Source organism: Delphinapterus leucas, chromosome 15, assembly GCF_059928025.1.
Source record: "Delphinapterus leucas isolate spDelLeu-1000000601 "Yukka" chromosome 15, BTC_Dleu_Yukka2, whole genome shotgun sequence".
In the NCBI taxonomy this organism is placed as follows: Eukaryota; Metazoa; Chordata; class Mammalia; order Artiodactyla; family Monodontidae; genus Delphinapterus; species Delphinapterus leucas.
The window spans coordinates 58330619-58356598 of NC_143143.1; the positions used below are offsets into that span (position 1 = coordinate 58330619).

Below are 25980 nucleotides of genomic sequence, written 5' to 3' on the forward strand. Positions count from 1 at the left end.
AATGGAAAGAAAACAATACCTTATTTATTTCTTTAGTTCTCATTATCTAAGAGATAGCTTTTCATGACTTTTATAAGGACTAATGAGTTTATTAAAGCTCTTAGAAGAGTACATGAAAAAAAATTTTTAAGAGTGCCTGACTGGTGGCAAACACCGAAATTACAATACTTAGAATCTTCATGGCCAGTGGTCACGAAGAGCTGGCTATATGGCTGTGATTCTTTTTGCTGAATCTCTGGAATTTACATCCATCTCTAATGAGGCAGTACAAAACCACGAAGGAACTAATGTTTTGCATTTCTTAAAAATCAGGTGCTTCTCAAAACAGGAACCAGGCTCTAAAAACGGTGTAGGTTGAGAGCAGATCATCTCTTTTCCCATTCTCTTTCAAGAACATAAGAAAAGACAGAAGAATTAAAACTCTCAAACTTTTCACAGCAAAATAGGGGTGTATTTAATATTTAATCATCCAAATCATATAAAAGTAAAGCAACTGGGTTGTTGGGCTGAGGTACAAGACTATCCAATAAAGACCTCACACCCGGGGGGGTGGGGGTGGGGGTTGTGATGAATTGGGCGATTGGGATTGACATGTATACACTGATGTGTATAAAACTGATGACCAATAAGGACCTGCTGTATAAAAAAATAAAGTAAAAAATAATAATTTTTAAAAAAACGACCTCACACTCATCCTGCCACTTTCTTACTCTCATAATCTACATTTAAAACAAGCTGATTTCCTGAAATAGGAATCTGGCAACGACAAGAAAAAAAATATATAGCCACATGTAAAATGTTATTATATCGTAAAACTCATATTAGAGTATCAAGACAGTGGATACTTTCAAGAGTTGCAATGGCTGTTTGAAGGAGGACCCAAACTGAAGACCTGTAAAGAGAAGAAAATATCTGGACTAGATCACAATGCAGAAAATAAAACCTGATAATAAAACCGATTCTCTGGGAAGAGCATGTGCAACCGCCAAGGCGAGAAGTCGTTTTCCCTCAAAAGGGAAAGGCTTAATGCCCAGAGTGCTACAGTACTGAATCGTGAGTATCAGTAAAGAGATGGAAAGAAAATAGAGGCGATAATCTGGGTGAGACAAGACCCGAATTCTCATGGGAAGAAAAGCAGACAAAGCTTAGTATACACAACACGGAATCCAGTTTTAGGCTTGCAGCAACTCAACCATTTTCCTTGAGCCCAAAATCTCCAGGTAAAAAGGATGCAACGTCTTGCAGCTCTGGAAATCCACGGAAGACAGACACTGGGGATTCAAACGACTTGAGGGGGGAGGGGAGGTGGTGAAAATGGGTCAAAAGAAGTCTTCCCGAGGAAAAAAATAATGCGATTCTCGGCCGAAGAATGCACAAGGAACTAAGAACCGGGAGGGAGAAAAGGTCCTGGGTACGGACGCTACACTCGGACAACCGAGAAGCAGACGCGCGAGGCCGGACGGGGCCGAACACGCAGCCTCCGGCGTTGGGGGACCCGAGGCCTCCAGCCAGATGTCAGCCCAGCACCAACCTGGGACCACCGAGCGGGGGCACTGTCTCCGCGCGGGAAAAACGGCGACCGGAAGGGGGCAGGGCGAAACGCTAGGGCGGCCCGCCGGGCACTTACGCGGCCGCTTCTTCCTGAGGCTTTCGACGCGCTGACGGGAGGCCGACGTAGCGCCGCTGTAAGAGCCGGGCCGGTCCCGCCTTACGCCCTCCGCCGAAGCCGAGGCCCCGACGGCGGGAGCCGACGCGCTGTTCGCCCGGCGCCGCAGTGGCTCCCGCCGCCGCCCATCGGGGCCGCCGGGCGCCGGCTCCCGGACCGACGAGGCGGAGGTGGCGGCGACCCCCCAGTGGCGCTCCATGGGCGCGCCGAGCCGGCCCGCTCCCATCCGCAGGAGGAACCGCTGCCGACCGAGTCAGCCCCCAACGCCAGTGCCCTCGTCGCCTCCTCCGCGGCAATCCAGCCAGAGCAGAAGAACACCCTCGGCAGGCCGCCTCTTCCGTTGCGCCAACACGCAGCAAGCCAATCCAAACAAGCTGGGGGCGGCCCGAAGGCCTCTTGTCCAATCGGCTGCCTGATTCGAGGCGGATCGACTGCGCCTCCGCCCAATGAAAGGCTCGGGGCGGGGCGGAGGACGGCAAGGGAGGGGATCCGGGCTGGGCAGAGGAGAAGGCGGTGTTGCTGAACACAGAGTGATGGCGGCGCCGTCCAATAGACGCGTTGGTGGAGGGGTCTGCGCCCCCTTCCACCGGGGTGCACAGGTAGGCGCTCCAGGCCTCAGAACTCTCCCGGGAGCCGCCTCGCGCCCCCGAGCCCCGCCGTGCTGCTGCGTCTCGTCGTCTCCCGGCTTGCGCCCTTTTCCAGCCCAGCGGTGTGCCGCAGGGTCTGGTCGCCAGTCGTTGGCAAACAGAAGGGCTTGAACCGCGGCTGAATTTAGCCTTTGTCCCTCGACCTGATTCCACAGCTGCCGTCAAGGCCACCAGTCCTCCGCGCTCTGTTTGACCGCCACCCCCTTCCCCAGCACTGCCACTGGCGTGTTTAGGCTAAGCCCCCTTCATTCCTCCTGCGTTAGAGAGATGTTCCCAGTACGAGAACTAATGAAAGGACTGGGGTTGGTCTCCATGGCAACTGGAAGAAAGAGGTGGGTTATAAATCCTTTGCCACCCTCCTGTAGTGAAGGAGGGGGGTGTGGGAGCCAGGAAGTAGGGTTGGCTCTTGGAAGGAGAGTCTGGACCCCCTTTCTTTGTGGTGCAGTGGAGGACATAGAAGGATTTGGTGGCCGCCTCAGGGCCTGGGTTGTTGGGGATTTGGTCTGATTGGTTTTTTGTTTTTTAAATCATTGGTTTTTTGTTTTTTAAATCATTTTATCACCTTTTTGGGGGTGAGAACATGGTCACCTCCAGCCCTGAGATACTGACCAAAGGTCCATCCAAGCGTCTCTTCTCCCATAGGTTGCCCATGCCTGGAATGACCCATGGCTCTGTACCCCCAAGGCACTCCCTCATTCTGTCAAGTTGAACGGGATTGTGGGTTTATCTTGCTAGCAGATTATTTCATAAGTGCCTCCCCTGAGAGACTGTAATGCCCCTTATGTTCTTCATCTTTCCTGTAATGACTGCTAGTAGCAGGCTGAACAAGAAATATAAGCTTCTCTCTTGCTTATTGAATAGAATTGCCATGCTCACTCAAGACTAGCTCCCTGGGACTTCCCTGGTGGCACAGTGGTTAGGAATCCACCTGCCAATGCAGGGCACACAGGTTCGATGCCTGGTCCGGGAAGATGCCACATGTCGTGGAGCAACTCAGCTTGTGCGCCACAAGTACTGAGCCTGTGCTCTAGAGCCCGCGAGCCACAACTAGTGAAGCCCACACACCTAGAGCCCGTGCTCCGCAACAAGAGAAGCCACCACACTGAGAAGCCCGCACACTGCAACGAAGAGTAGCCCCCTCTCAGCGCAACTAGAGAAAGCCCGTGCGCAGGAACGGTAGGATTAACTCTGGAAACCCTATTTCCTAACTCTGGAAATTCCGTCTCCTGCAGGAAGCCACCCCAGAGGGATCCTACAAAAACCAAGAAAACGTATAGCTACTCTTCTAAATCTCAGTGCCCAGCATTGCCTACGTTTCTGCCTCCCCCAGCAACAACAACAAAAAAAACAGTTCTCCTTGACCTGAGGAAACTTCCATCCAGGTCTGTGAGCTGCAATAGATCATCCTGAAGAATCAAGAATCATCATCACCTGAGACTGCCAAGATGAATCCCAACATCAAAACAACACTTGAGGGCTTCCCTGATGACGCAGTGGTTGAGAGTCCGCCTGCCTGATGCAGGGGATACAGGTTCGTGCCCCGGTCCGGGAAGATCCCACATGCCGCGGAGCGGCTAGGCCCGTGAGCCATGGCCACTGAGCCTGCGCGTCCGGAGCCTGTGCCCCGCAACGGGAGAGGCCACAACAGTGAGAGGCCCGCGTACCGAAAAAAAAAAAAACACTTGAAGCGTGTGTACCTTTTCTTTCTTTACTGTGTATAGTGTCTTTTATCTTTTTTAAATTTATTTATTTATTTATTTATTTTTGGCTCCGTTGGGTCTTCGTTGCTGCACGCGGGCTTTCTGTAGTTGCGGCAAGCGGGGTCTACTCTTCGTCGCAGTGCACGGGCTTCTCAGTGTGGTGGCTTCTCTTGTTGCAGAGCACAGGCTCTAGGTGCGTGGGCTTCAGGAGTTGTGGCTCGCGGGCTCTAGAGTGCAGGCTCAGTAGTTGTGGCACACGGGCTTAGTTGCTCCACGGCATATGGGATCTTCCCAGAGCGGGGCTCGAACCCGTGTCCCCTGCATTGGCAGGTGGATTCTTAACAATTGCACCACCAGGGAAGCTCAGAAAATAAATTTTTTAAGAGAAAAATGTATCATGGATTTACACTAACTTCCATTCATTTTTAAGGTTACAGAGTTTTTACTTAGCTTCTTTTATCTTACCTGAAAATCTAAGGACTTCACAACATTCACTACTTATTTGCTTTATCATTAAATATATAGATAATAGTTTCAGAATAAAAATATCAGTATTACCAATGATGTGATTATTAAACACTGTTAAAAATTTTTCTGTGGTTCTTTTTGTCCTTAGGATACATTGCACTAGGGATGAAAAATCAAATTGTGCTTTAAAGTCATTTGAAATAATTTCTTTCTGTGTAGTTCAGCCAACAACTCAATACAGAATTGAGTCCATTTTTTTTCCATTTTGATTCAATTTTTAGAGATTTAAATTTTTTCTTGCTTTTTCTAATGAAAGAAGCTACCATGTTGTGTGCTGCCCTATGAAGCAACCCATGTGGCAAGGGACTGAAGGCAGCCTCTGGCCAACAGCCAACAAGGAAGTGCAGCCCGCAGAGCAACAATTCAATGAGGAACTGAGACTTCCCTGGTTGTGCAGTGGTTAAGACTCTGCACTCCCAATGCAGGGGGCCCAGGTTCAATCCCTGGTCAGGGAACTAGATCCCACATGCCACAACAAAGAGCCTGCATGCTGCACTAAAGATCCCGCACGCGGCAATGAAGATCCCACGTGCCGCAACTAAGACCTGGCAAAGCCAAATAAATTAAAAAAAAAAAAAAAAAAGGAACTAAATCCTGCAAGAACCATGTGAGTGAGCTTGGAAGTGAATCCTCCCCAAACTGCAGCCCTGGCCAACACCTTGATTGCAGCCTTGTGAGAGACCCTGAGCCAGAGGACGCAGCAAACCTGCACCTGAAATCTTAACCCACAGAAACTGAGATACTAAACGTGTTGTTTTAAGCTATTAAGTTTTGGAATAATTTCTCATGCAGCATTAGTTAATGGGTCACCTCCATAGGGGCTGTGTTATATATACTCTTAACTGTTGGATGACTGCAGGGAAAGTAGAATGCTGATTAATCAGTTAATGATGAGGTCAACTGATGAGATCAGTTGACCAATGGTCTTGAGTAGAATTGTGTGGGGCTCTGGCTTTGCCCTGTTCTCCATTTCATTAGTGATTGGGTGGCTCATCCTGCACATGTTGGGGAAAAATCCAGAGCCAGAGGGTCCTCAACCAACTGAAACAATGACCAAGTTGTTTGGATTGTTGCATGAACTAAATTCAATTCAACAAAGACCCATTAAGCTTGGCAACAATAGTTTGTGGAGCAATACAGGGGGCTGTAGAGAAGGCCCTGCACCCCACTGCTATGAAATGGACCTCAGAGAGCATCCCCAGCCCCAGGCCAAGGATGGGATTAAGTCAGGGCTATCAAATGGCACAGAAGTACATAGAGAGAGGCAAGGAATGATGTCTATCAACCCCCCTAAAAAGGAAACAGGATTGCAAGGGATTAAAGGACATTATCAATTGTTGCTCTTTCTCTTTAGTCAAAAAAGTCTCCTTAAAAATGCAGTGACTAGTGCTTCCCTTGTGGCGCAGTGGTTGAGAGTCCACCTGCCAATGCAGGGGACACGGGTTCATGCCCCGGTCCGGGAAGATCCCACATGCCGCGGAGCGGCTAGGCCCGTGAGCCATGGCCACTGAGCCTGCGCGTCCGGAGCCTGTGCTCCGCAACGGGAGAGGCCACAACAGTGAGAGGCCCGCGTACCGCAAAAAAAAAAAATTTTTAATGCAGTGACTCAATGAGTCAGCACCCGCTTTTAACAAGATCCCCAAGAGGATTTGTATCTCTACTGAAGTTGGAGACACTCTGGGCTATATAACTCTGTATAGTTTGAAATTTTTTTTTAATTTCACCTTTTTATTGAAATATACTTGATTTACAATGTTGTGTTAATTTCTGCTGTACAGCAAAGTGACTCAGTTATACATACATTCTTTTTTATATTCTTTTTTATATTCTTTTCCATTATGGTTTATCCCAGGATATTGAATATAGTTCCCTGTGCTATCCAGTAGGACCTTGTTGTTTATCCATTCTATATGTAATAGTTTGCATCTACTAACCCCAAACTCCCAGTCCACCCCTCTGCCACCTGCCCTCCCCCTTGGAGGACAAGTCTATTCTCTTGAGTCTGTTTCATATATAGGTTTGTTTGTGCCCTATTTTAGATTCAACATATAAGTGATATCATATGGTATTTGTTCTTCTCCTTCTGATTTACTTCACTTAGTATGATAATCTCTAGTTGTGGTATTTTATTTATTCTTTTTTAAAATTTATTTATTTTTTTTGGCCTCGCTGTGCAGCTTTTGGGATCTCAGTTCCCTAACCAGGGACTGAACCCAGGCCGTGGCAGTGAAAGCCTGGGATCCTAACCACTTGACCACCAGGGAACCCCTGGTGGGATTTTAACTTTTTACAGCAAGCAGATATTCGTGTATCCTGTGTAATTAAAAGATGATTTAAAGAGACTAGATTATAAGGAAGGTGAAAATTCTGAAGGGAGACTGACCCCCTGGACTGGGACTCCTGGAAGGAAGGAGTCCACTGAACCAGGCCAGAAGGTGACATCCAGCCACATGTGGAGAACTGAGGAGCTTGTCTCTGAGTAGAGACTCCTGAAAGTGAAGGTGGGAGGAAAAAGGGGGAGGGGTCCTGAACAAGCTCCCCAGATTGAAAGTTCTATTTACATTCACTGCAGGAGCCTCACTTCAAGCAGATATCTGGCCAGGGTAGATCCTTAGAACTGTGGGCTGAATAAAAGAAATGTTAAAGGACCTTAAGTTCTAGAAGTAATAATAGCAGAATTACTGGAAACGTGAGTCCATGGGCTTACAATTCTAAGGACATCGTCCTGATAGCAAGTAGTGAAAAAAGCAATTCTTTCAGCAGTTGCCACGGTTTCTCTCTTTCCCAATTCCTTTGGACAGACCTCCTGCAAGAAGCTGATTTCCAACTGCATGTGATAATGAAAGGATTTTTCTTTCTTCTTATGTTAAATACAAGCAAACTGATCAAATAGGAGACAGCATCTGACTGCTAGGAAATCAGCAATTCAGACAGTATGGCAGTGGCACTTGGGGATGGGGAAGGACAGAGGAGGGGAGGAAGCTGGTACAGCCAGTCCATGCCAAGGACACTTAAGGGTTAATGGGACTGAGCTCTGGAGGAGGAAGGATTTGACATCACCTGGTCCAGCCTCGTGGTTTATGGGTCCAGGAAGGAAAGGGACGCCAGGAGCTGGCTGTGGACCCAGGACTAGAACCCAGGGCTACTTCCCTTCTTCATCTTTCTCACCGTTCCCATTTTCTCTCCCCACCTCCACCTTTCTGGCTGCTGCCCACCCCGTCACCCCAGGTCCCTTCTGTCTTTGAAGTACCCTTTTCAGCACGTATATTTTACTTCAATAAAAAGCTGTGGGGTTGAGGGGGTATTTTTCTTTTATTGCTGTTTTTATAGAAACAGCATTGAGTAAGTAGAAGGAAGATATTCAGTGTAAGTTGTTTGTGTGGTTTTTTTTATTATTTTTGGCTGTGTTGAGTCTTCATTGCTGCACTCAGCCTTTCTCTAGTTGCGGCGAGTGGGGACTACTCTTTGTTGCAGTGCGTGGGCTTCTCATTGCAGTGGCTTCTCTTGTTGCGGAGCACGGGCTCGGCGCATGGGCTTCAGTAGCTGTGGCGTGTGGGCTTCCATAGTTGTGGCTTGTGGGCTCTAGAGCGCAGGCTCAGTAGTTGTGGCACATGGGCTTAGTTGCTCCCCAGCATGTGGGATCTTCCCGGACTAGGGCTCGAACCCACGTCCCCTGCATTGGCAGGTGGATTCTTAACCACTGCGCCACCAGGGAAGCCCCCAGTGTAAGTTTTTTAAATGCAGGCAGGAAGGTGAGAATTTACTCTGAAGAATTTGAGGTAAGCCATGAGAATTTAGGAAGGCTAATAAGTGAGATGGATCTATTCAAAAAAGCTTCCAAAAGGAGCTGGGCTTTAAGCCAGGCCTTAAAAAAACTTTAGTGGGTGCAGTAGCTAAGCCATGACTTGCAGCAGAGCCCTCTAGCTGTTGGTCTTATCCTTACAGGCAGCACCACTGACCCCAGGGAGGGATAGGGAGCTGGATGAAGCATGTATGTGCCCACTCCCATCCCATTCCGGCAGTGGAGACCCCTCGCAGAGCCCATATCCTTCCCTCTGAGAGACTGAATATACAAAAGGACAGTGGCCAGACCATATATGACAATAGAACTCTCTGCAGTAACCAGCCTGGAAAGCCAAACCACAGCCTCTGCAGCAGTCATCCAGAATGATCAGGTCTTGGTTAATGTGTGCCAGCTTCTTCCCAATCCCCAACCACCTCTTCCCTCTCTTCCATCTTGGGACCAACCAGAGAAAGCCAAATATGTTCCCCAACCAATCACATAAGGTGCCCCTCTTCTAGCTAGCCAGCCTCCAGTGTCCCAGGCAAACAACCTCCAATCACAGCACATGTGAAGCCTTCCCTTTCTTTTATTCACCACAGTGTTTTCCCAGTCCCTGCCTGCCTTTGATACCCTCCTGGCCAAATGCAAGTAACAGTGGCTGCTCTTACAAGCTCAGAATGAACAGCCTATGTTTGTTCTCATTTGGGTGACCTTGGTTTATCTCCATATCTCTAAAGCAATTCTGTACACAAACTGAACGTACTCATGAAACCAACACCCAAATCAAAGGTACCATGCCGACTTTCAATGCCGTAGATCAATTTTGCTTATTTCTGTACTTTTTGTATGAATAGAATCACCCAGTCAACACTTTTGTGTGTGTACTTTTTTTTTTTTTTTTTTTTTTTGCAGTACGCGGGCCTCTCACTGTTGTGGCCTCTCCCGTTGCGGAGCACAGGCTCCGGACGCGCAGGCTCAGCGGCCATGGCTCACGGGCCCAGCCGCTCTGCGGCATGTGGGATCTTCCCGGACCAGGGCACGAACCCATGTCCTCTGCATCAGCAGGCGGACTCTAAACCACTGCGCCACCAGTGAAGCCTTGTACTGACTTCTTTTTCTCAACATCATGTCTGTGCAATATATCCACATTGAGTGTAGCAATATTTTCATTCGTATTCATTGTTGTGCACTAGTATTCTACTGTATGACTTTACCCCAACTTATATATATATATATATATATCCATCCATTCTACTGTGGATAGACCTTTGGGTTGATTCCAGTTTGGGGCTATTTTGAACAGTGCAGTTAGAAATATTCTTGCACATATCTTGGTAGACATGAGCTCTTGTTTCTGTCATGTACATACCCAGGAGTGGAATTGCTGGGTCATAGGTTATGCATGTGTTCAGCTTTAGTAGATACTGCCTATTTTCCAACAGGGTTTTACTAACTTACATTACCCCTAAAGTTTGAGAGTTTCAGTTGCTCTATATTTCCATCAACATTTGATCTTGTCAGACACTTTCATTTTAGCCGTTCTGATAGGTGTCTTTGTAAATTTATACTTAATATTTTTCTCGTTCCCTAGAGGTTCTAAGTTTTACTGTTTTCCTGGATTTCATTGTTATAATTGTTAATAGTACATGACTGATCAAAACAACACTTTTCTCTCCTCCCCCCCACCCCTGCCCTTGCTTTTAGACACTCCTTTAGACCACTCACAATTATATTGGAGACAGTGGGTGATAGAAGGGGGCACTTAAGGTGGGCTTTTTGCATTATTATTGTGTCTCTCCAAGGCCTGTCCCCATACTCTGCACTCAGTAGGAGCAAAATAAATATCTGTTGTATAAATACGTGAAATAAATGACATGAAAGCCTATATGTCTCCACCATACTTTGTGAGTCATTCCTGACCACTGGAGTGTATGCAGGTGTCTTACTCATTTTAGGCCTTAGACCTGGCACAGGGGAATCCTTTAACAAACAATACCTGCTAAACCAAACTGACCTCCAGCTGCCTCACCTCATTCAGCCTCAGGCCATTGAGCCTGGGCACATACAAGATGATTATATTCATATTGTCACAGCATCCCTGAGACTATATTAATTATATATTGCACATCATTACACTATTATAGCAGGTGCCAGATCTTGGCACACCGGGAAGAGATGTGATGGTGTAAAATCTCACTTTAAGTGGGGTCCTAGGCTCCAGACACCTGATCAGCTGTGGGTCATGGGCATGGAGAACATCCAACTCTGGGGCCCACAGGCCAGAGTCTTCCTTTGCATTGTCCCCTCTGGTCCTTCGTCCCTCCCAGTCTTGCCGATCAGCTGTAAATTGGGTCATACTTGTATCCATTTCATAGGGTCATTGTGAGGATTAAACAAGTTAATACATGTAAGGCACCTAGCCTAGCACCTGGTATGCAAAAAGGTATGGGGTAAGTGGTAGCACTTTTTATTATTGCTGTTATTAACAGCAGCAGCAGCAGGGATGAGGAGTGCTGAGTGACCATGCCCTGCACCAAGTGTGAACTTCATGGCCCTGGGCTATATGGAAAAGAGCAGAAAGGGGAACATGTGATTTTTATCCATAAAGAGTTATCACTTCCAGCACAGACTAGCCCAGGGACCCTGAACACTACTCTCCCTGAAGGTGGGGGTGGAGGTGTTCCTTGGCCATCAGCTTCATGATAGTGCATTGGTAGAAAGCAAGGGACCTCAAGGCTTGAATGACTCCATTTCTAGGAGACTCCTATAAGAGCAGGACACATGCTGTGAAGTTTGAATCTGGCCAAGAATGGGAATTTCTGCCTGCTGGAAGGGCTTTGTCAGAGCCTAAAGGAGACCCCTCGTGCAATGGGGCAAACTGCCACTGGACACACCGTCAATCATCACCTCTCTGGGACAGAAGCAGTAGCCAGATACTTCCAAGGAGCTTGTCAGTGAAGGAACCTCCTCTGGTTCTCTCCTCCTAAGACAGGGAACCAGTGCTACTCACGCTTTGAACTGGTTCAAGAGGGATGTCACCCACTGAGGCCAAGAAACCAAGAGGGGAATGCCTTGGAAGAAAAAAGAGGGCCTTTGCCACAGAATCCTCCTGTCCCAAGTCTTTCCCTTGACTTTCTGAACTCCTCACTTTCTGACTTACAAAAAGAACCTGTACAGAAAAGGGGGAATCAGGCAGGGATGAACAAGACTATCCATGAGTCCATAATTATTGAAGGTGTGTAATGGGCACGTGGAGGGGAGAGGTAATTATTCTAGTTTCTGTACTTCTGTGTGTGCTTAAAAGCTTTCCATAAAAAAGAAGCTATGAATAATCCATGGCCTGAAAGAGTAAAGGGCACAGGCTCCGGACGCGCAGGCCCAGTGGCCATGGCTCACAGGCCCAGCCGCTCCGCGGCATGTGGGATCTTCCCGGTTCGGGGCACGAACCCGTGTCCCCTGCATCAGCAGGTGGACTCCCAACCACTGCGCCACCAGGGAAGCCCTCTTGCTGATCTTTGACTAGAAATTCTCCCAAATCAATTAAATCTGAGCACATCCAACCAGGGAAACAAGGTGAGAGTGTGGTATTAGTCTGGCTTCAGTGGGTCATCAGGCAGAATCGGCAGGTGTTTCCCAGGGAAAGAGAAGCAGTGGTAGCTCTTGGGCTTTGAAGGAAATGTTTCAACAGGAGAGAGAGAAAAGATGGAGAGGGATTTATATGTAGGTACCTTGGCTACTGCTGAGTCTGCCCTTAAGCACTTAGGATGGCACTGGGCCTTCTGGCCCCACCCCGGCCTTTACACCGAGGTGAAGGGTGCTTCCCCATCTCTTATCAACTACCCCAAGCCCTCTCCTGGCCACAGGCCAATTCCCAATCCTCCTTGAAGTTGACATTTTATTGACAACAGCCAAAATAGGAATGCTGTTCAATGCAGGCCAAGTCAGGGCTTCTGAGCAGCATAATTTGAAAAGTGCCAGGATGGTCCCTAAATGTTTCCTACACACCTTACCCAAAGGTATCTCCCACATGGCTGGTCACTGTGCTTGAAATTCTACCATTTAAGTAGCATATTTTGGGTCTACAAGCTGCTTTCTTGAGATACTTTTTTCCAAAGCTACTTTGGGAGGGTAACACATTAAAACCAGTACCTATTCATGAACTGTTCACTGACCTGGGTACCTGGGAGGGAGGAAGCAGCACAGAGGGTTAAGAGCAAGAGTGATGGGGTGTGGTTGCAGACAGCTTGGGTAGGGACCACTCCTGGCTTCAGGGTACAGGTGGTTGCATTTGGAGAGAGGGTTGAAGAGAAGCTCAGAGGTAGAAGTAGAGGTCATTAGGTTGCTGAAGTCCCCGAGGGTAGCATAAAGAAAGGCTGTAGCAGCCAGAGCAGGGTGCAGTACCCTGCAGACTGACAGTTTGGGGGTGGGCCACAGTGAGCCCTACCCCTTATGTCTCCACAGGGTTCTAGTTCCTATCCCTTGCAGAGCTCAGAAATGAAGGTAGCTCCCGAGGCTCCTGTGCCTGGCCCTTGTCCAGCAATGGCTGCTGGGAAAGAACCCACAAGGATATCCCTCAATCTGTCTGTCTGCTGGGCGGCACCCTAGCCCCCACCCTGCACAGTTGCCCCAGTGGACATGCCTCCCTCCTCCCTCCCCAACAATTCCCCAGTGCATGGAATAAAGTAAGGGACAAATATAAAAGGGGCATAGGCAGTAGGGTTTGGGTCTGCTTCTAAAGGCACGGCCAAGTGCTCCAGTCCCTCCACATTTGAATAGAGATAATGTATCCACCCCTAGTAAATGAAATGTCAGGAACCATTCTAAGATGTATATAGATAAACTCATTTAATCCTCACAACACTAGGACATGTATATCTATACATAAAATTTTACTATTCATCCCCATTTTACAGATGAGAAAACAGGCACAGAGAGGTTAACAGCTTGCCCAAGAGCACAGAGTTAGTAAGATGGGATGCAGGCTTAGGCCATCCTACACTGCAGCAGTGCACGCTTACCCACTGGGCACTCTGCCTCTCATGCCCTCATCTCTACCAGGCTGGGCAGGGAGAGGTGAGAAAAGCATTTAGTGGCCACCTGCTCTGGACCAGGCACTTGACAAAGACGTGTATGCTTCAATCTCAGGAGAACCCAGTGAAGGATGAGCCATGATCCTCAGGGTCCACATGAGTAAGCAAGACCAGAGAAGGCTGATTATTTGCCAAGGCCACACAGCCCAAGAAGAGGTGGAGCTGAAATCCAAACCTTGGCCTGAGCTCTGCCCTGCATGTGCTCCCTCTCCAGCCCCCATATGGAGCTGAAGAGAACAGAGACCAGGATGAGAAGGCTGGAGAGGGGCACTTAGGTGGTCCTCAGGCCTAGCACCTGATCAGGCTTCCCAGGGGTCCATGGGAATCTCCAGACCTCCTCCCCAACCTTGTGTGGCAGGGGAGGGGAACCAGAGAAGCAGGGGACTAAGTCCTTGAAGATGGGCCACTCCGCTGCTCCTGGGGCAATAGCCTGAGGCTGGGCCACTGGGGGCTGGAGTGATGTTCTGTGGGGTCTCCTACCCCCCCCATTGGCTGCCAGGGACCAGGGCAGGATGGGGGATGTTTCCGACCCCCTGCAGTCTCCAGTAGCACCTCCTGATCCTTGCACTTGGGTAAAGAGGGATAAGGCCTAGACGGGGGCACCTCCTCCAGAGGATAAGGGCAACAACCAGATGGCCAGGTGGGCGAGGTCTGGAGCACTCAGGGCAGCCCAGGGCCCAGAAAGCCAAGGATGGTGGGGGAGCTGCCAAGGGCAGGAGCTGGGATGGAAATGCTGCCTCGCCTCTGACCCAGCCTCTGCCAGCCCAGAGATAGCGTCAAGGATGGTGGGACAGCTCAACTTAGTGGCTCAGGCAGATGTACCATGGGAAAGGGAGCAGATGCGTGATAGGGAGGGCCCAGGAGTTTCACTGTAGTGGGCGCCGCCGGTACAGTGTGGCCAGGAGCGCAGCTAGGAGCACCCCAGCCACGGCCACCCCAAGCCACGGAGCCCAGGGCAAGTTCCTGACCACCAGCAACTCCTCCAACTCTTCCTCCTCCCGGAATTCTGGGGTGGTGTGTGTCCCAGGGCTGTCCCCCAGGATGGGGGTACTGGGGCCCCCGTGGATCCTAATGGTGTCCTCCGACTTGTACTCGTTTTCCTCCGGAGCGTTGTCAGGCCCCACGCCCAGGGAGTTACTGTGGCTGATGGCGAGGTCTGCGGAGCAGCCCGAGAACGGTTGGCTGTCCATTCTGGATACCAGCCTGCCAGGCTTGCTCAGCTCCAGCTCTGAGCCCCAGCAGTCAGAGCTGCTATCTGGCCATGGCGAGGTGCCTCCAGTGGCAGTACCTGTGGGTGCTGGAGATGCTGGAGTCTCCTGGGAAATAAAGGAGGGACAGGAGGGACTGAGGATGGTGGGGGGCAAGCCAGGTTGGGTGGCCCCATTCCCAAAACAGGCCAACCCCTCAGTTCCCAGCCCATAGTGCTGTGAGGCAACCCTCTCTGGGGACTCAACCCACTGATGGTGCAGGAGGACAGTGGGGGAGGAGGGGACTAAGGCCCTGCAGGAGCATCAGTGGTGAACTCCTCCAGGGCTGAAAGCTCTACTCGCTGGCCTGCCTGTGAGCTCACTCCCACCCCAGGGAGCACTTGGTCATGTGTGGCCCCATCTACTTTGACATTATGCCTGGGCTTGATGGCCATAAAGCAGCCACAGGGTCAGAGGCTGGGCCATGCACCCAAGGGGCCCCATGGACTTGGTTCTTCCAGACAGACAGCAGCAGTAGGGTTAGACGTGCAGGCTCCGAGCAGGCAACTGTGGAGGCTGCTAGGGTCAGAGATGGATGGGCTGGGACTGCAGTTTGTAAAACCCTGGTCATGGTGGGGCAGGCCAGATATCCCAGTGGTGAAGAGCAAGGCATCGAGGCAAACAGACTACCCTGCTCTAGTAGCCTCAATGTTTCCTCACCTGCAAAATAGTATTGATGAGCTTAAAAGGGAGCTGTGAGCTCTAAATGGGTTAATGCATGTGACCAGTGGAGATGGCCCAGCAAGCCTGACCCTCCTGAAGCATTCACACTTAAGAGTTCTAATGATTATTATTACTCTAAAGGACATGGTGTTAGGTCTGGATGAGGCTAGGTCTCAGCTGTCCCTATGCCCTCAGAAGAAGCCCTGGACCAGCCTAGGCTGGAGACAGAATGGAGACTGGAAAGGGTACAAGGAAGAGGCCTGGATCACTGCTAGGAGGGGCGAGGACTCACCTCCACAAGTCTGTTGCTGTTCCTGATGGTGGGCCCTGTGTTGGCAGGCAGCTTTCTGGGCGCCGTGCACATATGTTTCCTGTGGCCAGGCACCAAGCCAGTAGGCACTTTGGGTGGCACCATGCCAGAATGCAATGAGTTGATGGGCAATTTGGATGGTGCTAGACTGGTGAGCACATTAGTGGGCATTGCACCAGGGGGCTTCAAGCTGGTGGACAACTTGGAAGGCACTGTGCTGCCAAATGCTGAGTTGGTGGGCACCCCTGCCCCGCTGGAGCAGATGGTACCTTCAGCCTGGTCACCAGCACCTCCTGCAGAGGCCAAGCCAGTGGAGGAGGAGGAGGTGCCAATAGATGGAGCTGACACTGGGGGTCCAGGCAAGCGGCTTGCCCTGGGGGTAGAACGGACCAAGGGCTGGAAGGAGACAGTCGGAGACACAGGCCCATAGGATGATGTGAAACTGGAGACCACGCCTGCAGGTGGCAAAACAAAATGAGAAACACAAACCCACAGGAGTGTTATCCTAAAATCACAGTGGCCTTGGGATCAGAGGGCTGGAGAAGGGTCTCTCTGCCCCAGCTCACACCATCCCTATTGCATCCAAGCCTCCCAACCTCCTACCCATGGAGGACTCTCCACAGTCTCTTTGGTTCCCAGGGCTGAAGGCCCAATGGTTGCAGATAAATCCTTGGTCCTGTCCCTCCTCAGTCCTTGACGTGTTCTCTCACAAGAGCAAAATGATCCCTCCCTTTAACAGGGTCTAGGAGCTTGAAAATCATTATTAATTTTCCTCTCTGCTTTTTCTTCTCCTGCCTAGGACACCCCCCTTTCCTCTTGTGTCTGCCTCTTCCATCCTCTCCTTAGACAAGTGGAATCCTGGATGTTTCTCCCACTGCCATCTTTCCTCTCAGCAGGAACAATCCTAGGCCAGGGCAAGAGGAGCAGGATGGCTCTTCTTAGAAGAGCTCACACCAGTCATGTGGCACCAGAGGCCCAGTCAGCCCCCAGTGTGTGCAAATCTTCTAGGAGGCCCAAGGGCTTGGGGGTACAGGGACAAAGCCACCCCTGGGAGGAGAGTCTGAACTGGGGGAATCAGGAGGGAGCAGGTGGTGATGGTCCATAAAGGCAGCTACATAAGGATTCACCATGGAACTCTTGAGAACACACATGCCTGGCCCTACAGCTGACAAAGGTCGGGAGTGATTCTGATGTCCACCACCCCCCATCCCAAAGCTAACACCACAGAATCTCATGGGACCTGTGTCCATAACTCATACTGAAATCAAAGTGCCCTCTGCCTCCCTGGTCCACAGCAGCATTTCTTGAAAAGATGTTCCACAGCAAGCTGACAATGCAAAGTGCAAAAGGATACTTGGGTTAGAGTTTGGTGTGACAGGAGCATGGGACACTAAGGTGGCTTCTCTGAGCTCCTGTGTCTTGTGGCTGTTCCGTGGGCACTGTGGGCTGGCTGGGCATCACTGTCATGTGGAACACAGTTTGGGAAATAGTGGTGCAGAGATGCCAGCCTGAGACATCAGAGTAGATAGCACTATATTCCTGAGATGTCTGATATGAGGGTCCAGACCCTTGGCTGATGAAGAACATACTTCTCCTGGGGGCTGAAAAGTTTTAGTGATTCACTGGGAGCTAGAGACCCCTTTAGGGTAGGGCAGTGCTCCCTGACAACAGCTGGCCCAGCCCTGTACTCTTCTTGCACTGTCCTCCAGATCCTGGCGGATCCCTACATAGTCCCTTTGGTATAGTGCAGGCATGGCCCTAATTCACTTCTACCTGTATCCACGCCCTCTGCAATGTGACCTTGTCAGTCCTCTCATGTAGGGATGGAGTCTGTCTTTCTACTCCTTGATGCTGGGCTGGCCTTGTAACTTGCTTTGTCCCACAGAAAGAAGCAGGAGGAAAACTGCGCCAGTTTTGAGCCTATGCCCCAGAAGCCCACTCTCCCTCTCTCAGAACTCTGCTCAGGTATATGAAATGGGCTTGACTGCTGGAAGGTAAGAGACTCATAGAAGAGAACTGAGGTGCCCCAGCCAACAGCCGTAAACAGCTTATATGTACCCTGATGCGTATATAAGAGGGAATTCAGCCCATCTGAGCCAGCCCAAATTGCTGACCCACACAATCATGAGCTAAGTAAATAGTCGTATTTTAAGCTACTAAATTTTGGGATTGTATGTTACAAAGCAAATACTAACCAATAAGCCCTCTGAGGAACTGGGTTGTTCCCTGGGGTGAACTCATTTCCCTGGGGAATACCACCTTTGCCTCCTGTCCAAGAAAACCAGAGGGGCAACTCTAACCCTTACCCTCACTGGGAGGTCAGAAAGGCCCTATAACTCCAGGGTCCATGCATACCTGCTGTGTGGGTAGTGCCCAGTTCTGTGTCTTGCTCCTGATGTCCACTGCAGGTCAGAGGGCTGAGGGCCACCGTGTCAGATGAGGGCTGCAGGGGGCCACCCAGCCTCTTGAGGACAGCCCCAGAGCTGGGTGGCTGTGGGGCTTTCTTCGAACTCTGCACGAAGGAATATATGAATAAGGCAGTTGCTTCTCCCAGGAGCTGGCAAAGGGCAGCTTATGCTTGGGACGGCTCCTACAGGCCACAGCCCATGCCATGAAGCACAGGACCAAGGAAGCCCTTGCCTCGGCTTTGATCATTGCCAGGACTTCTATCTGCAGGTGACTTTGAAGCCACCTCATAGAAAATCATCCTATGGGGGGCCCCTATTCATCTGTCTGGCCCTAAAGAAAGGTCCCCATCTTTGGGGCCACTGCACAGACCCCTTTCTTATGCTTCAAGTCCAAGTGGTGTCTCCTGGACACCTCACTGCCCACTCATCCTATCCCAATAGAATCAGTCATCTTAACCCGCAAACTTTACTGGCAATGATTACAGCTCCAAACATCCCCTGCTTCCCCCATCACCTCCTGCTCCCTCAATCTCCCTCATCTGGTCATCCCCGGATCCCTTGACCCAGCTCAACATCTCACATGGACCACTGCAAAGACCTCAGAATTGTGACCTCACAGCTGGCTGATGACAGAGGGGTGGGGGCTGCCACATAGTGAAGACCTGGTTGGCAGTCCGGGAGCTGGGGCAGATCCATATTGGGGGAGCCCTGGGGTTCTGAGCAGAGATTAGGCATGATTTGTGGGGGACTTCCGGAAGGCTGGGTGAGCAGAAGTGGGCAGACGGGAACACAAAAGCAGGAGGTTCAAGGTAGATCGTGAGGACACACCTCTCCCAGGGACTCTGGTGGCTGGGTGTCCTGGACAGGCATAGGGTAACTTGGCTCGTCCTCTCTGTAGCCATTGCAGGGGATGCTGGGGGTCACAGCAGGTGTGGATGGCCCTGGAACCCCAGCAGGAACTGATGGCCGCTCCAGTGGGGATGGGGGGTTGTTCGGATTCCCTGAAGGACAAAGATATTGTGATGCCAAGGAGGAATTGGGGTGCTCTCAGTGACAAGAGAGGCCTGGGTGCTCCTAGAACCCCAGGTCCATGGCTATCAGTCCCCCACAGCATCAAACTCTATACTGACGTGGGCAGTACTCCTCAGAGGAGACCAGCTTCACGAAGCAGGAGGCAGGTATCGGAGGGAGTGGAGGTGGAGAGGACAAGGAGAGGTAGGAGGAGTAGTGGGGGAAGTGAGAGTGTTGGGGGCACCTCACAGGCCTCTCACCACCCAGACTGTGTCAGCAGTCACCACTTCTCTTTCCCCAGGCATTCTGGGACACAGTGGCTTTCTTCTCCTCCTCATGGGTGGCTTTCACCACTAACTGACCCCTGACCTAAAGCTTCCTCCTCAGGCCTCCCCTTTGCCCCCACCATCCACGCCTGGCCCTACCACAGCTGTTTTTATCTGGGGGAATCACTGGTAATCTCCACAAATGAAGAGATGAGTTAGAAAGGAAGGAGGGGAGGGAGGAAGGGAGGGGGAGGAAAAAAAAGAAAGGCAAACATGGGGATATTTTAAGGCTGTAAATCTGAGCAGTGTCTCAGGAATTGTCTCTAGTCTGAAATATATATAGGGCTGGTGTGAATTTTCTTCCTGCCTCAGCCCCTGAGACCCTGGCCTCAGCAGACCCCCTCTGAGTACTTGGCCTGGCAGGGAGCATTGAGAGGGCTTTGAGGGATAACTGGGCAGCTGCGGGGGTGGGAGGCAGCTAAGGAGGCTCTAGGGGAAACCAGTGGGAGGGGAAGAGATGAGGGGAAAGGGAGTAAGGAGCCCATGAGGAAGAAAGAAGAGACAGTGAAGGGAGGGGGAGAGAAGAGATGAGCAGAGAGAGGGAAGGCAAACTGAGGGAGAGTAGACGGGAGGAAATGAGAAAAGCGTGGGAGGCAAACGTCACAGCCACAAAAATTAGAGGAGGCTCCATTTGCTGAGCACATGGAAGGTACCCAGCCCCAGCTAAGCACTCAACATGCCATCATCCCATGGTATCCACTGCAGCCCTACAAGGTAAATGTTGCCATTAGCCCCATTTTACAGAGAAGAAGACTGAGACTTAGGGAATAAAGGGGCTTGGCCAAAGGATTAATAAAGATTAATAAGTGGCAAAGCATGGATCTACACTCAGGTTTGTCCACTGCCCAGGAGTGATGGGAGGGAGGGTGAGAGATGAAGACAGCAGGTATGGGGTGAGAGGAGAGGGAGAGTGGAGGCCAGGGAATCAGACAGGAGTTCCAGAAGAAGGGCCAAGGTGGGAGGCTCACGTAGCAGGTTGCTCTGGTAGACTCGGTCCACTTCATCAGCGAGACTGGACAGCTCACAGGCCCTCAGTGCCCCAATGAAGGAAGGCACCCAGCCGTTCCGCCGCCGAAGGCTGTTGAAGAGGTCCCAGAGAGTGCCCTGGTTCCCCCAGCGCTCATAGGAGGCCCGCAGTCGGTCCTGAAAGACACAGCCCTGCCACCAAGCTCAAGCCTGGTAGCCCTAACCCCCTCCCCACTCTGGAGGGGACAGCTGCAGATGGAGGTACCTAGAAAGCTACAAGATGGAAGCAACCATCTGAAACTGAGTCAGAGCCCAGGACAAGGCCAGAGTTTGAGCCCAAGTTTAAAGGCCCAGGAAATAGGCCTTACTGTGTCCCAGGCTCTCTGCTCAGGGCTTTGCATGAATTATCTTATTTAATGCTATTATTACCCCTACTCTACTGATGAGGAACTGAGGCTTAGCACATACAAACAAGCAACCAGATAGCAGAAACAAAAACCCACAGGAAAAAAAAAAAAAAAACTCACAGAAAACATTTACTGCAGAACTAAATGGCAAGGTATTCCCACAAACACCAAAATACAAGAGGGAGGAGCCAAACCCTACCAGCCACAAACTCACATACCACCGGTATCTGCATGGAGGAAGCAGAGGGAGGCCTCAGGGTTCAATGTGAGGACAGCTAAAACTGGGAGGGGCCAGGCTCACTTCACTAGGGGCCCACAGCAAGTGCTGAGGGAGCTAGCACAGTCTGGCTCCCAAAGACTCTCAAAGTTGAGCCCCAGGCTCCCTGCCAGGATGGGTCCCATGACTAGGAGAATGCAATTGAAACTAAACAGGAACAAGGACAAAAGAGATAAAGAAAAAGAAGGTTCCGATGAAGGTGGGTGAGTGGTCCCAAGCCCAGAAATCTCAGTGCCATATTTTGGAGCACTATACCAAAACGACACAAGAGGGAGCTCAGTGAGGTTGGAAAGGACACCCTGAGCCACACTTCATTCTGAAAGTTAGAAAACTGTCAAGGATGGGAAGCAAGATACAACAGAGAAGGAAGGAGTTGGTCCTGGCTTGGGAGAAGCTCTGAATTCCACAGCCCTGCCCCCAGTCCATGCCTGGTTGTCACGCCCCGGCTCACCTGGTCACTTATTGTGAGGCAGGATAGGTAAGGCAGAATCTCCAGAACATGAATATTGCAAAAATTGCCATGATGGTTGCGGATATACTGATAAGTCTTGTCCTCAGCAAACGTCATCGCTGTCTGGGTTCTGAAGTGGCAGAGGGCTCTGGCCCATGAAGGGTGGATGGACTGAGAGAGAGGAAAAAAGACTGGAAGAAAACAGACCACACATGGCAACAGAGTTGGGAGTGGAGTTGGACAAAAGGCAATTCTCTCTTTCTTTTTCAACTCTTTGGAATTTTTGCTCTTTTTTTTAATCATCCTATTTTACTGCCTAAGTCTCAGAGGCCCTCAATGAATTTGCCTAAAAACAAATTGGTGAAAAAAAAAAAATCAGATCTAGAAGACCTAGGGCCCATTTCTGCCCTGCAGGTTGGTCATTGTTGGGGAGAGCTCTGGCTCCTGCCCCATTATCCCCAGGTCTGAATGTGCCCCTAGCTTCTGATAGCAAAAGGGCACCACCTAGAAGTGCTGCTCCTTTGGAGTATACTGAGGGGGAAGGGGAGGAGAGGGAGGAGGAGGGGTAGGAGGGAGAGGATGGGGAAGAGGAGAAGGCACCCAACATAATAATAGGATCTATCCTATTCTTACCATGAAGAAAATGAAGTACCAAGGAATTAAGGGGACTTGTTAGTGAGTAGAAGAGCAAAGAACTGAGGTCTTCAGGATCTGGGATCAGGTTCTTCCCAGAACATGACTGCAGGCCCACCATTACACTAAAGCTTGCTACACACATTTTTTAAATTAAAAAAAAAATTTTTTTTTTAATTTTTGGCTGTGTTGGGTCTTCATTGCTGCACACGGGCTCTCTCTAGTTGCAACGAGCGGGGGCTACTCTTCGTTGAGGTGCACAGGCTTCTCATTTTGGTGGCTTCTCGTGTTGCAGAGCACGGGCTCTAGGCGCACGGGCTTCAGTAGTTGTAGCACGCGGGTTCAGTAGTTGTGGCTCGCAGGCTCTAGAGCTCAGGCTCAGTAGCTGTGGCGCATGGGCTTAGTTTCTGCGCAGCATGTGGGATCTTTCCGGACTAGGGCTCGAACCTGTGTCCCCTACATTGGCAGGCAGATTCTTAACCACTGCACCACCAGAGAAGCCCTACATACATATTTTTTCGGTAGGAGGCTGAGTTCCACTTCTGGGTGTGACCCCAGGCAAGTTATCAGCCTTTTCCAGGCTTGTCCTCACCCCTAAAATGGCTCAGAGAGGTTGTTTTGACAATACAGTAGTTCAGCCTTATAAGCCTGAAATTTAAAAGTACCCCCAATACAGTCAATTGCCGCAGGTTGCTTATGTAGCACTTAACACAATTTTCAATTATAGATCTGTTTGTTTGCTTGTTTCTTATTTGCCTTTCTCATGGGAGAGAGCTGCAGGGAATAAGACAGACAAGATCTCTGCCACCATCCAATTTACATTCTACTGGAATGAGACAGATAACAAATCAGAAAACATATACATAAATAAGAATTCCAGACAGTAATAAAGGTTACAGAGAAAATAAAGCAGATGGTGAGACAGAGCCCCTGAAGAAGGGCATGCTGCTTGAACTGGGATGGGGAGGGAAGCTTTTCTGAACTGACATTTGAGCTGAACTCGAATGTAAGAAGATCAGTGTTTTGGGCAGAGGGCACAGCAAGTGAGAAGTCGTAAGGTGAAACAAGCTTGGCATGTTTGAAGAATAGAAAGTAGATTGGAGTTGTCCAGGTTTAGAAAGCTAGAGGGAGGGGCAGAGTTCAAGTCAAGGAGGTTGGGAAGGGCCACTAATGTAGGGCATTATAGGAAGGGACTTTGGGTTTTATTTGGAGTGAAACAGGGAGCCATTGGAGGGCTCTGAGCAGGAAAGGGAGAGGATTTGATTTGATTTGACTTATTTGATTTATGTTAAAGACCTCTGTGGTGGTTGTGAGGATCCTGGACTGGGCAGGAGGCAGGACGGAAGCAGGGAGACAAGTCAGGAGGCCACAGCAGGGAATACATGATGGGTATGGCCAGGATGGTAACCATGAAGGCGGCAAGAGATGGCTGGATTCTTGGTATTTTGTGGATATGGGAGGTGAAGGAGAGAGAAGAATCAAGGCACTAGGTGGATGGAGGGTGCCACTTAGCAAGCCAGAGAGTCCGGGGGAGAAGCAGTGGTGCAGAGAGGACTCCAGAGTTCCATTTTGAACAAGTGAAGCTTGAGATGCTATTGGATGTCCAAAGGGGTTTTCAGGGAGGCAAGTGGGCAGAGGAGAGGGGCAGGCTGGAGTAGAAGCTTGGATGTCAAGCTTGGGTGGGACCTCTAAGAGAAGTGCTGCAGAGTAGAGAGTGCCCAGAAGCTGCTGAGGCCACCAGTCCCCTGCCACATGGGAAATGGAGCAGCAGTCCTGCCTACCTGCAGCCCACCAGCCTCACAGCCACATGCTGCATGACCTGCTTTGCCAACCACCAGGTGCTACATTCCTGGTGGGGCGAGTACCAGTGACAGAAATCAAGAGGATCAGAGAGGTGGGGCGGGGGAACAACTCTGTGGTGGCGAACAGATCCCTCCTTCCCTCCCATGGGACCCAGAGAAGTACCAGGAGAGAGTCAGGTGATACATTCTTCTGCATCCCAGCCTCAGCCTTTGAGGCAAAGAGTTTGGGGAGTACGGGTGTATGTAATGGTCCAACCAAAAAGAAAGGAAGCCCATATTTGTTCACATTTATTGAGGGTCCACTATAGGCAGGCACATCCTAAGTTTCTTTCATTTAATTCTTGCCACAATCCCAAGAGGACAAGCAATGCCAAGTTGCACAGCTGACCAGTGGCCTAACAGGATTTGAACCCAGGACTTGATGCCTCATTGCAGCTCACCATACACCTTGCAGGGCTTAGAGACCCCTGCGGCAAGTGAGACTCACACAGCCCCCTGCCTTCAAGCCCTGGAAGGGGCCAAGGCCACTGCCTGGGTGAGGGGGGTCGCTAAGTGACTGTGTGCCTGGGAAGATGCACTATTTAGTCCCTTCTCTTGCGAGGTATGGAAATCTTTCGGACACGTCTGAGGACGTTCTAACCCTGCCCTCCACAACAGCCGGGTTCTCAGGTTCTTCCAGATGTCCTTCCAGATGTTTTTGAGCCTCCAAACGAAGAATGTCGGTTTTGTTCTTTCCAGTGTTTTCCAGGCACCTCCTTCCGGTCTCAGATAAGATGTGGGGCGGATAGTTCCTGACCGTCGCGTCTAGGAGAGTTCTGACCCGACTGCACCAGAAGCTGAGTTCAGAGCGCTCCGCCCTCCCGGAAGGGGCGAGGCCTCACAGTCTCGGCTCCTATTCCTGAATTCCCGGGCTAGACCCAGGTCCGCGGAGGGCCGGGAGACTGTTCTGAACCACCGAAAACAGCCAAGACCCAAGGGAGGGCGGCAGTCCGCGACCGCCAAAAGCGCGGCCGCCAGAGATTGGCGCACCCGGGCTAGGCCTCGCCTGGGAGTCACCCTGGGCCTGTGGGCAACTGGAGAAGCTCAGTAGCCAGCGCCCTTCTCCTTCCGGCCCAACCTCCCCTCCAGCCCGAGCAGGCGCCCGCGCCACCCACCTCCCGAGCCCCCGGTGCTGGATGCGGTGCACGGAGCTCTCGCTGCCCCGAACACCCTGTGCGTTAGTACTGCTCTTCCCAGCTCCCCGCGCGCCCCAAGCCCCGTGCACCCCGGCGGACTCCTAGTCCCACTCGGCTCCTGCGCCGCGTACCACCTCCCCGAAAGGCATCTGTGCGCCCTGAGTCCAGAGGACCGAGCTCCCAAGGTGACGATCTTACCTTGGGTAGCCACGACCCGGCGACCTGCCTCCAGTCGCGGACAGCCGGGAACCCTCCCCTGCAGGGAGGGAAGGGCGGGGGGTAGGGCCGCGCGGCCATTGGGCAGACAGCGGGGGCGGGCACTTGGCCTCAGTTTGCGGGGCCTCGAGGCTCTGGACGCGCGCTCGGGACAGATCTGGGTTCCTACTAAGTCGACGAAAGTGCAGATGATCTTCTTTCCGTCTTCGTCTCGAGCAACTTCCAGGGGAAGCCCAGGGTCTGACTAGAAACCAAGTAGAAACCGTGGTGGGCTCGATCCCGACGCTTCCCACGCGAAGCTACCCCCTCCTTCCGCCGAGTAATTTGAGGGGTGAGGGTCTTTATGTAGTTCGCTCCTGGACGCCCAGGGCCTAAGCACACAGTCAGTGCTCAATAAACGTCCGGTGTCACGCAGAGTTCACAAGGGTATGAGTGCCCAGCCAGGCGACACTCATTCTGGACCTGAGGAGGCAGGATCGGGGCATGCAGCTGTATGCAGGGCAGGGGCGCCAAGGTTGGCTCGCCCGGCTCGCAGGGTGTAGGCCTTGAGTGCTGCGTGGGAAAGGCCTCCTCCGATCAATGATTTAGGGCGGTACCTCACGGCAGTGCTCGCCTACCGCCTCGCCCTTCCTCTGCTGGGCCAGAGGCCAGCAATTATTGAGTGCCCACTGTG

The 25980-nt window shown here is 51.0% G+C and overlaps 2 protein-coding genes and 1 long non-coding RNA gene across 9 annotated transcripts in view; 1 reads left to right on the forward strand and 2 right to left on the reverse strand.

Moving 5' to 3' along the window:
* Positions 1-1980, reverse strand: part of PANK2 (pantothenate kinase 2) — a 27644-nt gene extending 25664 nt beyond the window's left edge. The window contains exon 1 of one of the 2 annotated variants that reach the window (XM_022592921.3): positions 1532-1980. In XM_022592921.3, coding sequence (XP_022448629.1) covers positions 1532-1892 — 361 coding nt within the window. In that variant the 5' untranslated portion in view covers positions 1893-1980. The remainder of the gene's footprint in view (positions 1-1531) is intronic. The other variant, XM_022592922.3, reaches the window with a different exon arrangement.
* LOC149747467 (uncharacterized) lies at positions 1298-4005 on the forward strand. The gene is made up of 2 exons (XR_016387881.1): positions 1298-2645; positions 3546-4005. It is a non-coding gene; the product is annotated as an uncharacterized LOC149747467 (long non-coding RNA).
* A 33-nt stretch (positions 4006-4038) lies between these two features.
* MAVS (mitochondrial antiviral signaling protein) lies at positions 4039-25494 on the reverse strand. 6 transcript variants are annotated; one of them, XM_022592916.3, is made up of 7 exons: positions 25290-25494; positions 21482-21652; positions 20349-20538; positions 18872-19044; positions 17991-18147; positions 15618-16090; positions 4039-14731 (listed from the first exon to the last, which is right to left on the reverse strand). In XM_022592916.3, the coding sequence occupies exons 1-7, from the start codon at positions 25386-25388 to the stop codon at positions 14282-14284; spliced, it is 1713 nt and encodes a 570-aa protein (XP_022448624.2). In that variant the 5' UTR covers positions 25389-25494; the 3' UTR covers positions 4039-14281. The 6 variants fall into 6 exon arrangements, with proteins under 6 accessions (XP_022448624.2, XP_022448626.1, XP_089752735.1 ...); XM_022592918.3 differs by having other exon boundaries at positions 21482-21672; positions 25290-25384; XM_089896609.1 differs by lacking the exon at positions 21482-21652 and having other exon boundaries at positions 20349-20523.
* Positions 25495-25980: the final 486 nt, after the last annotated feature.